Source organism: Marmota marmota, unplaced genomic scaffold (assembly GCF_001458135.2).
Source record: "Marmota marmota marmota unplaced genomic scaffold, marMar, whole genome shotgun sequence".
NCBI classification, from domain to species: Eukaryota; Metazoa; Chordata; class Mammalia; order Rodentia; family Sciuridae; genus Marmota; species Marmota marmota.
In genome coordinates this window covers 31,878,823-31,892,299 of record NW_026000005.1, presented here as the reverse complement: position 1 = coordinate 31,892,299, position 13,477 = coordinate 31,878,823, and the positions used below count along the sequence as shown (strand labels likewise).

The following is a 13,477-nucleotide window of genomic DNA, read 5'->3' as shown; positions in this document are numbered from 1 at the left end:
CACACGAGCTCTTGGGGGATATTAAAGATCCAAACCCACAACATGGGTATTCATATATCTGCATACATAATAAAATTAAATCTTAAACATAAATAAAATAAAATTTTTCCCTTTTATCTCATGTTTACTATGGCTGCATATCATTTTATTTCAGCATATATTAGTGAAGAAATGTATTTAAACACTTTTAGTCATTAGCCTTACATGAAGATTCATATATTAAACAGATAATTTTTTATGAGTATGGAAAAGGGGAGTTGTTTATTTTATGTCTAAAATACTTGCTTTGATTGGTAATGATAGAGCATGTTTTCAGATACATTCATTCACTCGAGTTGAAATATCTTTAGTTTCATTAATATTCACCCAAATTCTTTCTTTCTTTCTTTCTTTTATTTTATTTTTTTGTGATGCTGGAGATTGAACCCAGGGCCTTGTGCATGCTTGGCAAGCACTCTACTAACTGAGCTATATCCCCAGCCCCCAAATTATTTCTAATATTCAGTTTATTTGGTATATGAAATAAATAGAAATGTACCTTGTTTAGCACACATTAGAAATTGTACAATACATATTTGTGAAATGTTGTTTTTATGTAAATGTTAATAATTTCGTGATACTTATGACATCTATTTTATTTACAGGTCCACACATGCTGTTATGAAAGGACACACATCAAGATTACTGTAGTGGACACTTGCTTGAGCCACTTCACACATACACACAAAGTTTTATTGGTTTTGAGGGAAGTCCCTAATTTTTAAATCAAAATAATACTTACTAAATAAAAGATGAACTTTAGCCTTAATATATTTCACTCCATATATTAAGTATTTCTTCAATGATAAGCACAGTTTGAGGGAGAAATGAAAGTAAAAAAATACATGCTATGTTCTCTTTTTATACTTGGTGCTTATTCAATATGTTTATGCTCAATAATATTTAGATATCACTTCAAGCCCATATTTCAAGGGGGAACTACTATTTGAATATAAATAAAAATATTTTTAAAATGTAATATTTGATTTATTATCCTGGTAGTACAGGATAAATTAATCACAAGAGGTCAATTTAAGTATCTTATCATTTCTTATGATATAATTAGGTTTCAAGCATTACTTTAGCAGATTGTTAATATATACCTTGCATGCCTTTTCAAGTACAAGAAGGCAACTGGAGATCTTCACAATACAAGACAGATATTAATGTACCAATAATCCATGCCCTTGAATCTTAATATTTCTTACATTATTATGTTTTAAAGCCATTAATATTGTATAATATGCCCTTCTTTGCTAGCATAGCCAACTTTGCAAATGAATTATAAAGAACACAAAATATATTAATGGAATGTTTTATATTATAGATACTAAAACCCATTTTTATTACTTTCCTAATAAAAATATTGTTTTGTAATAAAGAAATTTCTCTCATTTTGGAGTCAAACTTGGTGCATTATTTGCCCCAAAGAAATTAATAGTACATATCATTAGCAAAAGATAACTCACTTTATTATATTATAGAATCTTAATATTCCATATTTTAATTGGTTTCTTTACCTGTAGCCTTATGTTTCTTTCATCTCACCCAATCCAGGAGGTTTGACTGGCCAAAGAATCATTAAGTTAAGAAAGAAGTGATGCCAGTAGTCAGAAAGGAACTTTCAATAGAAACATTACATGAACGATGAGAAGGCATTCCTCATTCTACAGCTCTTTCTGAAATGTGAGTTGATGCATCCCATTGGAAAAACCTTTTATAAAGTTTATAGTGATGTTCTAATATAAAGAGAATGAGGCTTTTGCCTTTCAGGCATTTCAAAATGTAACAAGTAATTTGTTTTTTTCTTTCTCTCACAAATCACAAATACCTTAGAAATTCCTGTTGGCTTTATCTTGCAAATCTATCCAGAATATAAATAATGTTTACCACTTCACTGGTCCTGTCTTGGCTCAAACCTTCCCTATCTTTTGCCTGTATTATTGCACTAGCCTTCTACCAGCCTTTACCCTTTTAGTCCTCCTCTACCACAGTTTAATAGTAAAACAACAACCAGAACCAAATTGTTAAAGTGTAAAACATATTGAGATTTCTGCTCGAAACAATACAGCATTTGAGATTTGAAATGGGATGCAGGGCCCTTTGTTACATGCACACATTCATCTGCTCATTTTCTCCAGTTATATTGACCTCTTTGCTGTTCACCAGTCATATGAGCCCTGCTATGACCATAGACGAGTTTAGAACATTCTCCTGCAGATAGATATCTGCTTGGTGTGTTACCTGACTTTGTGTACGTTACACAAATGTCAATTTTACAGTAAAATAATTCTTAACCTTCCTGTTTAAAATCACAGTCTTTTCCACTGCTCACCATTCCATTTTCATCTTCCATGACTTATTTTTTTTCTATAAAATATACCATCTCTAACTACTATCTAAAATGTTTTGTTTGTTTGTTTGTTTGTTTGTTTGTTGGGATTTGCATTATTCTCTGCCTACCAATAGAATGCCATCTTCATTTGTCTATTTTGCTCACTGCTATAGCTTAATGATTAGAATAATGCATAAATGAAATGCTCAGTGCATATTTGTTGGGACTATAAACAAATACATAAAATTGAAAGGTCAACCAAATGGAAGTCACTATATTTTATCAGCATACCTAAAATAGTAATCCTGATCCTCATCAGTTAATAGGGTCACTGTTATTATAAAATTGAAATTTTTGGTGTTTTTAATAGCCTAAATGGCTTAAATGAAATAAGCATTATTGAATCAATGTTCTAATGATGAGGACACAATAGTCCCATATTGTCTTATGATTTATAACCTTATTTATTTATTTATGTAGTATTCTTATTAGTTAAACATGAAAATAGAATGTATTTTGACATATTATACATATATAGAGAATAACTTCCCATTCTTTCTTCTGGTTGTACATAATGTGGGATTAAATAGGCAGTGTGTTCATATATGCATATAGGAAAGTAATGTCCAATTCATTTTACTATCTTATATATTCCCATTCCCCTTCTTTCCCTTCATTCCTCTTTGGCTAATCAAAAGTTCTTCTATTCTTCCCTACTAGCCTCCCTTACTGTGAATTAGCATTTTATATCAGAGAGAATATTCAGTCTTTGATTTTTTGGGACTGGCTTATTTCACTTGGCATGATATTTTCCAGAACCATCTATCTACCAGGAAATGCCACAATTTCATTCATTTTTATGGTTGAGTAATATTCCATTATGCATATATACCCCATTATTATTTTTTTATCCATTCATCTGTTGAAGGCTACGTACACTGGTTCCATAGTTTGGCTATTATGAATTGAGCTGCTCTAAACATTGATGTGGCTGCATCACTATCATAATAATTTTAAGTCCTTTGGGTATAAGCTGAGGAGTGGCATAAGTGGGTCAAATGGTGGTTCCATTCCAAGTTTTCTGAGGAATCTTCATACTACTTTCCAGAGTAGTTGCACAGCTTTGCAGTCCCATCAGCAAGTATGAGTGTACCTTTTTCTCCACATCCTCACTAAGATTTATTGTTACTTGTATTCTTGATAATTGCCATTCTTGTTAGGGTCTGTAAACAAGTCAAGATGGCGCCTGGCATTTTGCCAGAGGGAGTGGTTTGTGAAGTAATGCCAGTGAGTCATTAAGTGTGGAGATTCCTTATTGGTTGACAGCTGTATCTAGTTTATGTTAATTAAGATAAGCTGTGTGTAAGATATATATACTCCTCCTGTCCTACAATAAACGGCTCCCACTCCTGCTGTATCAATGTACACAAGTTGCTCGTCACCCCCCGGTTATTTTGCTGCAACCAGACTGCGGCAATTCTGACTGGATTAAGATGAAATCTCAGTATATAGTTTTAATTTGCATTTCTCTAACTGCTGGAGCAGTATAACCATTCTTAATGGTGTTAACTTCCATGCAAACCAATCATTCTATTTGCCACTGGCAAATAGGACTTCATAGGCTCCAAGAGACATTAAGATTAGAAGTAAGGGGGCAGGGATTGTGGCTCAGTGGTAGAGCACTTGCCTTGAATGTGTGAGGCACTGGGTTCGATTCTCAGCACCATATATAAATAAAAATAAAGTTTTTTTTTTTTTAAAAGATTAGAAGTAAGAAGGGATAAGCGAAGAAAAAGTAGAGACTGGTAAGTAGACATTTATTATCAGCACAAAATTTCCATTAATATCCCATTCAAGCAATTTTGAGAACACTTCAGAACTTGTCTTAGATGCCTTAGTAATACATCCATGAAGGGAAAACATTTCACCTGAAAAACAGTCATAGGAATCTTATATTGGATGTGACAAGCTAAAGTGCTACAATAAATAGGCTGGAAACATAATGTCTTAAGTGAAACAGAAGTTTATCTCTTCATTTTTGAAGAATTCAGAAAGTTTTGTAGGCTAACTAGAGGTAGAGAATGGGGACAGCTTTACCTCAAGAAGTTGCTCTGTTATTTTGCACAATTGGCGTCTCAGATTACTGTGGACATTGCTATTGATATCCCATCCCATCCCAAGTGTGAAAGAACATGGCGATCACTTCGATGATTTCTTGGTACAGAACTCAGTTGACACTGCAGCACTTAACAGGGAGGCTGAGAATTACCATTTAGATAGATGCAGGCTTCCAAACCAATGTGGAAGAATGAGAAAGTGGATCCTAGTGAATTGCTAACAGTCTCTGCCATGGTCTTTGATTCACCAAATATCTGTGCCATCCTTTCTTTCAGATATAGAGCCTTCACTAATTTCTTTCCTTCATCCCAAAAAGAAGACAACCCAAAGTCCCAGTCACTTACTGCAGTTATCTCAGAGTCCACAATTTGCGGATGATACAATCTGCTCCATCGAATCCATAGTTGTCACTTGTATTGGGTGACCAACTAAATAAAACAAAGTTTTCATTTCCCCACAACTACCACCACAACAAAATGCATCATGGTGAGCAGGGACAGAATAAATGCTGTACTATCTTCAGTAGAGAAAACAGGAAAATAGGAAACTCAAGAGCATCCGTGGTCCTAACAGAGACACAACCCTGGAAAGGCATCATGAGGAACTTTGCCATAGCACTGAAGACAGCTTCTCTATTGGACCATGGTAAGCTCCCAAGAGACCCTCCTTTGCTCATTATTTTTAGTGGCTTTAGGCTTTGTTCTATGGCCGATTCTTATTTGTCTGTGGCTATATCAGAGGTGGGTGTTGTGGTCTTTGCTCTCTTTAGGAATTGCGCAACACTAGAATTCATTTCCTTTGGATGGAAAATTTGGGACTCTGAGAAGTATTTTAAAGTTTGAAAAGTGAAGGAGCTATGAAGAATATGCTCCGGGTTTCCTTGTCAATACAATTCACTCAAAAACTGGTAGGTTTCTAATACATTTTCTTTCAGATAACTTGATGCAATAGAAATTGCAATGTAATCTAGTTTTTAAGCATGCTTTACTTTCTCCACATGATTTCAAGAGATTCTGAAACAAGACACTTGATATAAGGACAACAGATTTACCTCTCTTCATTTGGGATCCAGAATTTGTTGAATTTTGCACATCTCTCAGTATCTGTGTAATATCTTGGTAAAGCAGCTGGGACAGCAACACTAAGTAAAATCTTGGCTATTTCCAAACCCCTTTCCCTAAAGCTAAAAGCTAAGCAGGCATATGGTATGCTTCACAAATATCAGAGTGAGAGTATGATATAGCCGCTCAGCCAAATGCCCAGCTACCTTGGAAGAAAATCATTCAGGAGTCTACCAGAATACCCAATGTGATATTATAAACAGCAGATGCATTACATATTCTCTGATTGCTTCAAAGTTGCTATATTTTTAGATTATTTATAATCTCATGAGCAGTGATTGAGTCTGAAAATTTTCTGTCAGTGACATGCCCCAATACTGTTAAGTCATTTTGTGAGCACTTATTGATTAATGTTATGCTTAAATGCCTAGAAAGAAACAGATTATTTTTCATAACTGGCTGAGATATTTTCTGATTTCCTATCCATTTTTATAATTTTTTTAGATTTATGTAGATAACACAGCACAATTATACTACAGTATTACAGTTAGAATGAGGTTAGGACAGGCACATTTTGAATACATTTTTCATATGTACCTGAGGATTCACTTGTCATTCATTTATGCAACCAAACTACTGTGTACCAAGCATATTCTACAGTGTGTGTGTGTGTGTGTGTGTGTGTTTGTGTGTGTGCGTGTATATGTTTTCAAGGGTGCATGTGTGCTTTAAGACTGATTTTTGAATAATATATTTAAAAGTTGAAATTAATGATCATTAGTTGAAACTCACATACAATTCTGTTTCACATGTATGAACATTATGATGATCACCAAAGTGCTATTGTCAATCATTTGTAGAACTTCTGTAAATGGGACTGATCCAGACTAAAAGTGTCACTGATGTTGCTCAGAGATTCTTATTAGCACTTAGTGAATATGGATCTTTATCTGGAATTTTTACATTGATTATGCTTCATAGTGATCCAACTTTTTGGTGAGAAACTACAGGGTGGTTCTTCCAAATAATGTTCAGTACAGGAACAGTTGCAGGACTAGAGATATGACATCAACTAATGGATATTCAAAACTGAGCCAGGAGTTCAAAGGGACAGGTGGATGGAACAGAAGAGAATATATTCTAAATTCTTCCCTCTCTGATAAACATCAGAATATATATATATATATATATATATATACATACACACACATATGTATATTATAAGTTATGTTTCATTAGGAACTAAGTGGCATCAAGATAAGAGAATATAACATACCAAATCATAGATTCTACCAACACCCATCTTACCAAAGTAAATAACCTCTTCCCTGAAGTCCTTAAGCTAGTTCAAATAATCTGAAATTTTAAAGCAAGACACTAGTTGGGACATATCTAATGTAGTATTGATCCATGAGTAATTACAAATTATAACTTGGTGCTTTGATTGTAATGCTGAAAGATAGCTGCTACATAGACAATTTCTCCCTCATATGTCAATATTTATCCACTACTTCAGCTTGAAAATTAGTATAATTTTTGTCCTCTATGATAAGGCTAAGCTCTTGACATTGATGGGAAATTTTAAATTTAAATAATTTTGGCATTAATGAGGAGTAGTTTTGATCTGTAATATCAATATGTAGCAAACATCAATAAGAAGACAATATTTTATTACGGGGGGTCACGTGGAAAAGTTGTCATGTCAAGGTGTTTGAAATCATTCAAAATAGGGCTGCGTCTACTGGGAATCAGTTTTTTAACCATACTTTGGTTTAAACATTCTAAATGGTTACAGGATCTGAAGGTATATTGTGTTTTAGAATGGACTATAGTCTTCTACTAGAAAGTTGGTCTAAATCCAAAGTGATAAAAAACAAAATTATATACATGTTAAAATTCCAGTAGCCTATAATAATAAACCTTTATGAAATCTGATCTCATAATATAGAAGCCTAATATAATTAAGAATTATATGACCAATTATTCTAGATAAAATGTGAATTAAAACATGTTTTAAGTTATCGCTGTGAATTAAAACATGTCTTTAGTTATCACTATTCTAGACAGAAAATAGGTTAAAAAAAAAAAGCATCATTCAGAGCCATACTTTCTCAGTGTTTAGCTGTAGTTTTCAAACTCTACTGGATTATCCTATTTATCCACACATATTTGGGTTTGCTGAGGTTCAGTCAGGAAGGAAACATGCACTTACCATTTTAATAAAAAAAACTTAATGGAATTATTAATTATTACAGAAAATAAGTAACTAAAAAGAGAAAAAGAGAACATGAATGTATTGTGAAGACAGTAGCTTCAAGAAAAATCTGCTAACCTTAAAACTAAGAGAACAAAGGGAATAAGGTACAATTATTAATACTCCGACTTTCAGAGTTAGGGGTGTAGCTCGGTGGTAGGGCACTCGCCTTGGATTCATTTCCTGTGTTAACAACATAAATACACAAATTAAATTCAAGAATCTTAAAGAGAGATTCTTCCAAGATGAAACCTGGCCCTCTGAAGAGAAGATTGTTGTTTGCTGGTACTGATGTCCTCTGTTCAGAGTGAGGGCCTACAAGAGCTGGGGACTCAAGACAGCTGAGAAGGGACACCTGCTTGCTGAGGCTACTTGCTGAGGCTACTGTCACTGGTGATGCCATGGTGAGGCTGTTTGTGTAGGTGTTGGAAGAAACATAGCACCTAGATTCTGCTGGGGAAAAAAAAAAAAAGAAGCTGCATTGTGGAGGTAAAGGACCAGGGCAGGCCCACAAGAAGCCCAAAGGGAGGACACAGGAAGAAACTAGTTCCTTTAGGCCAGCCCTCCAGACTTGCAGTCTCCTACAATTACCCCTATCTGCAAAGCCTAAGAGGCAGTAGACAAAGCAACAGTGTGGTTTGCAGAGCCCTGGTCCAGTATCACAACAGCAGAGAATATAAGGATAAGTTTGGTGCCAAGACAAGGGCTGAATAATGCCAGATAGTCTTAGAAATAATCAATTCTGCATGGAACTTAGCATACTCTTTCATTTAATCCTCCCAGAAAAGATTTTGACTTCTACAAGTAACTACTTGTCCTTGCTTGGAAAAAATGTGTTCAAGGTACCTGTAATGCACAGACCCTAAATCAACAGTCCCTGTTCTTAAAGTGACTCAATCTTTCTTTTCCAAAACGAATTACATAGTATCTGTGACAAAATTGGACCTAAATTTTCAAAGAATCTCTATCCTTATTTTGGGACCTGGGCAATGGTTTAATAGTGAAAATGGCCAGATATTTGACATATGATATATAATCTCTTAGTTAAAATAATTAGGATATATGATAGTAGCTAAACTTACCTGTTTATATCATATTTGCATACCTAACAAAATATAATAACCATTCCCAATAATATGGATGGCATAATTTTTGATACTTCAAACATAATGTGTTTGTCTATCTTGAATTAAGATCAAAGCATAAAACTTCTACATCCATTAGACTGTATAGGACTTTGCATACAATGAATTGCATTATTTCTTATAATTTGTCAATTGCTAAAAAGCATTTAATTAGAAATAACATTATAATATACCAAAATTATGCATAAATCAAGTAACTATTTATATCTTATGCAAGACTTAAACTAAGTTCTATAGTACAGAAAGATAGTAAGCCTGAGGAAGGTGCAACTAAAAATTTAAGTCCTTAAAATATGTATTTGTTCTATCCTATTTAAAATAAACAGGCTCCCAATGAAGCAATTCTAACCTTATTACACAAGCTTGATCTTACTACCTGCATTTAGAAATGAATTATTATATCAACAAAGATTAATGGAGTTAGAAATGGATTTCACTAAGATTATTTAAGCAGCTCTCTAAAATCATATCAACTAACAGTTTCTTTTGATGTTTCCCAGTGGTAGTATGGAGGTGGAAAAAAATTTAGTCATATATAAATGTCAATATACACGGCTGATGTTTAAAGTATGCCTTACCTATTAACATCCCAGATTTTGCTAGTTGTATCCAGTGAGGCAGAAGCCACAAAATCACCGCAAGAGTGCCAAGTGCAAGACCATACTGCATGGCTGTGTCCTTCGAAGGTCAAAAGGCAATTGCCTTTAAGAAGGTCCCATAATTTAACTGTAGTGTCACCACTGCAAGTAGCCAACTTGTTGTCACTGCATTCAAAAACATAAAAATATAATTTATTCAAGATAATCCATAATTAATTTTATAAATGCCTGTGTTCTGTGAGTAATGTGTGTGCATGTGTGTAAACTGAAGTTATTTTTACTTTCAATGAAATATCTGATTGAATCTTATGATCTTATTTGGGTATACACATTAGATTGTTAGTGATTCAAGCTGATGAGAAAAACTGCTATTGTGCAGTTTTTATATTAATCTTAAAGCCTAGATTATTCTCAAATAATTCACTAAGTTAGTGTTTTCGTTACTCTGCATGAAATCAAGGTTATATGTTAGGCTCTATAAATAATGTGACCACAGAATTATGAAAATTTAGACCTGATCTATGATAATTTCAAAAACATAGCACAATATAAAACAGTAAGTCAACATTGCTTGCTTATGTTTAGATTAACTAACTCTCAATGTGTAGTTTATATGGTGAAGGAAGAAAGTAATCAGAAATGAGTTGGCTTTTTGAGCAAGATCATGAGAGATGAAAGAGTTTAAGTGCTAGATGTTTGAGGAAAAAGCACTGGATCTTCCATTAAGGTCATTAGAAGATGTTAAAAAAACAAAAAGAAACAAACAAACAACAACAACAACAAAAAAAAACCAGTGGCTTCCCAATAGTGGACACAAGAGCTTAAGAAATGAGTGATGTCAGTTATATCAGCAGAAGTCCCTAGGTTTTTGTTTTTGTTTTTTAGCAGAATGCCAGCTGCAAGGAAATTTCACTTTCATTACCTTGTACATATCCTTTTGCATTGGACACACTTTGTGTGCACCTTTTCCTCACTTACTAGTAATAAGCTATTTATTTACACTCTTCCCCAGGCTGTATTTTATGATGGACAAATATGTTTCTTTTCTCTGTTTCTATTACATCAAGCATCATGATTGACCAATGGAGATACTCTGAAAATACTTCAGAATAAATAAGTGTATGAATGGATGAATGCATGAAGTCATTCTATAAATGGAGAAGAAAGAGTGTGTGGTATCTCTAAAAGAGGAAATGGCGAGTTTCATTTGCTTGCTCATACATTTGGTTATTTTTATGCTCAGAGGAAAATTAAAATTTTTTATTTGCACTGGAGAAACAGCTATAATTGAGAAGGAGAGCTTGAAAGTGCTGCAGAGGTGAGGGATTAGACCATGCAGAGATTCTCATCAAAATTAGAAAAGGACATTAATTTTTCACATTAGCATAGTTGAAAAAAATCACTATATGACAGGTCCTTCAAAAAGACAATGAAGTGTTCTTTGCTTTGTGGTGGTTGTTTATTTGTACATATATAGTCTCCATATAGCATTTTGTTTTTAACATTACATACCACACAATATTTTTATCTAAAAAAATTTAAGCCAATATAAAAACAAATAATTATGTATTATTAAGGTATGCCATTCACTCAAATCTCTTTCCAATGGTTAGTATGCTATTACGGATGAAAATATTTGCCTAAGATAAGAATTACTATAGTATATTTCTGCCTGTGGCTGAAAAACTCTCTCATATAACTTTAATATACTTGTCTCTTAACTTTAAGCCATGTGCCAGGAGAAGCAAAAATCATAACTGGAATAATTGCAAATGGAATGAAGTAGTATTATTTCTTTATGAGTACCATAAACTGATATTTAGTAAATAATAAGAAATGCATTTCTAAGTTTACAAGTAATAAATGTAGACAATATTCTTATGTTTCTAATATACTAAGAATATAGTTCATGTGTACAAACTCCACTAAAGTCAAAATAAATAGTGTACAAATTTCTGAATATTCTTTTGAAGGTTTTTTTTGCCTTTAAAAAGACATGGTTTGAAATACAAAAAGCTGTATGATTTTGGTTTATAAGAAAATAAAGAACATCTCTAAGGATTGAGAAAGATTGAATGAGAGATAAAATGGCATATTAAAATTTAAAGGTAGGCTTTAAGTGATGTAAAGGCAGGACCACCCTGGGCTTTATACAAACAGGAGAAAACAAAACCTCTAAAAGAGAAAAAGTGGATTCTACAGACTGAATATTTTTGTCCTTCATGCCAAAATCTAGTGGTGAAAACCTATTTCCCAATGTGATAGTATTTGGAGTTCTAGCCTCATGCATATGAGGATGCCTTAGAGGAATTAGCATCCATATAAGAAAACAGTCTAGAGCTAACTTTCTCTCTGCATTGTGAGAACAGAGCAAGAGATAGCAACATGCAAGCCTAGAAGACAATCCTCACCAGAACCCAAGCATGTTGATCTTGGCCTTCCAGTCTCCATAACTAGGAGAAATAAATTTTTTGTTGCATAAACTACCCATTCTATAGCATTTTGTTACAAGAGCCTGAATTAAATATGAGATGGATCCAGGTCATTGGTATTTAGCCTAAGTCATTCCAATTGAGGCTCCTGACATTTTACAGACATAGGTCAATAAAATCTAAACTTCAGAAAAATTATCAAACACATAATAGGAATAAGAAGTTATGACTGAAGATGAGCTGATAAAATTAACAAAGACTTATACTCTGGAAAGCTCTAGTTGTTGTAATTTTCAGTACCAAATATAACATGACTATGAATATAATGTAAAAGAAATTACTGAAATAAAAATAAGCAACAAAAGAATACAAGATTAATCTGCAACTATGAAAAAAGTAGAACATTTAGACATGTAAAAATCTAAATATTGAAATTAATAAATCTGTGGCTGGGTTAATAGCAGATTCAACACAGCAAAAGAAATTAAAAAATTGGATGATGAATCTAAAATTAAATATAAATTACCCTAAATAAAAATAGAACAGGAATAACAGTATAGAAGTAAAGAAATAAGGAAGGTAGAATGAAAGGCTTTCTATATAAAATGCCAGAAGAGTGTGGAAATTAAAAACAGGATAAATTGAACATAAGAACTGAAGGTTGAAAAAGTACAGGAACTCGAAAATGTTAAGAAGTAGAAAAACAAATTTTAGAAATATGGTGTTTGCAATAGGATAAACAGTGCAAACAAAAAGAAATCTATTTTTAGATACATATGTATGAATTCTAGAACACCATAGGCAACAACAATAAAAAGTATAGGAAGAATAAAGAGGATAGGAAAACGGAGGAAGAAAAGCATTTTATTTATATTATAGCTAATATATACCCCCCCACACACACACACACTATACACACACAAGGTAGGTACCATTATTATCTCCAAAACATTTAAACTACATCATCCTAAAGCAAATGCGTTACAGAAATGAAATGTATTTACTCATATAAAAATAAATAATGTTATTCCATAATCAAAGAGAAAAAAAAATCCAGCTAAGCAGGCCTCCCCTATAGGAAGGCAAAAAAAATTATAAAAGATCCTATAAGGAAACATTTGAAATGAAGAAGTAGTGAATAAACAATTTGATAAATATTTAAATATATTCAAATATTTGTGTAGAAAAATGAACACATTGTTTAAAAATAAAAATAACACAACTAATAATATTGACAACAATGTTCATGTATTTTTCAGAAAGGAAGGTAAGACACTGATTAATTTTACAATTTAGTAAATCAAATCTGCATGGTAAAACATCATTTTGTTATTTATTTATTTATTTATTTATTTTCCACTTTCTCTGTTCTGGAGATTCTGTGTGTCTGTGGATGGGTATGAATATATGCTGAATGTGTTCTCACAGTGCAGATATGTTTGGAGATATATATATATATATATATATATATATATATATATATATATATATCTC

At 32.9% G+C, this 13,477-nt stretch overlaps 1 protein-coding gene across 11 annotated transcripts in view; it reads right to left on the bottom strand.

Annotated features, from left to right (window-relative positions):
* The window catches only part of Spag16 (sperm associated antigen 16), a 925,858-nt gene that overhangs the window by 402,729 nt on the left and 509,652 nt on the right, over nucleotides 1-13,477 (bottom strand). For all 11 annotated transcript variants that reach the window (XM_048808488.1, XM_048808490.1, XM_048808489.1 and 8 more), the window contains one exon: nucleotides 9,531-9,716. In XM_048808488.1, the coding sequence (XP_048664445.1) occupies nucleotides 9,531-9,716 (186 nt within the window). The remainder of the gene's footprint in view (nucleotides 1-9,530; nucleotides 9,717-13,477) is intronic.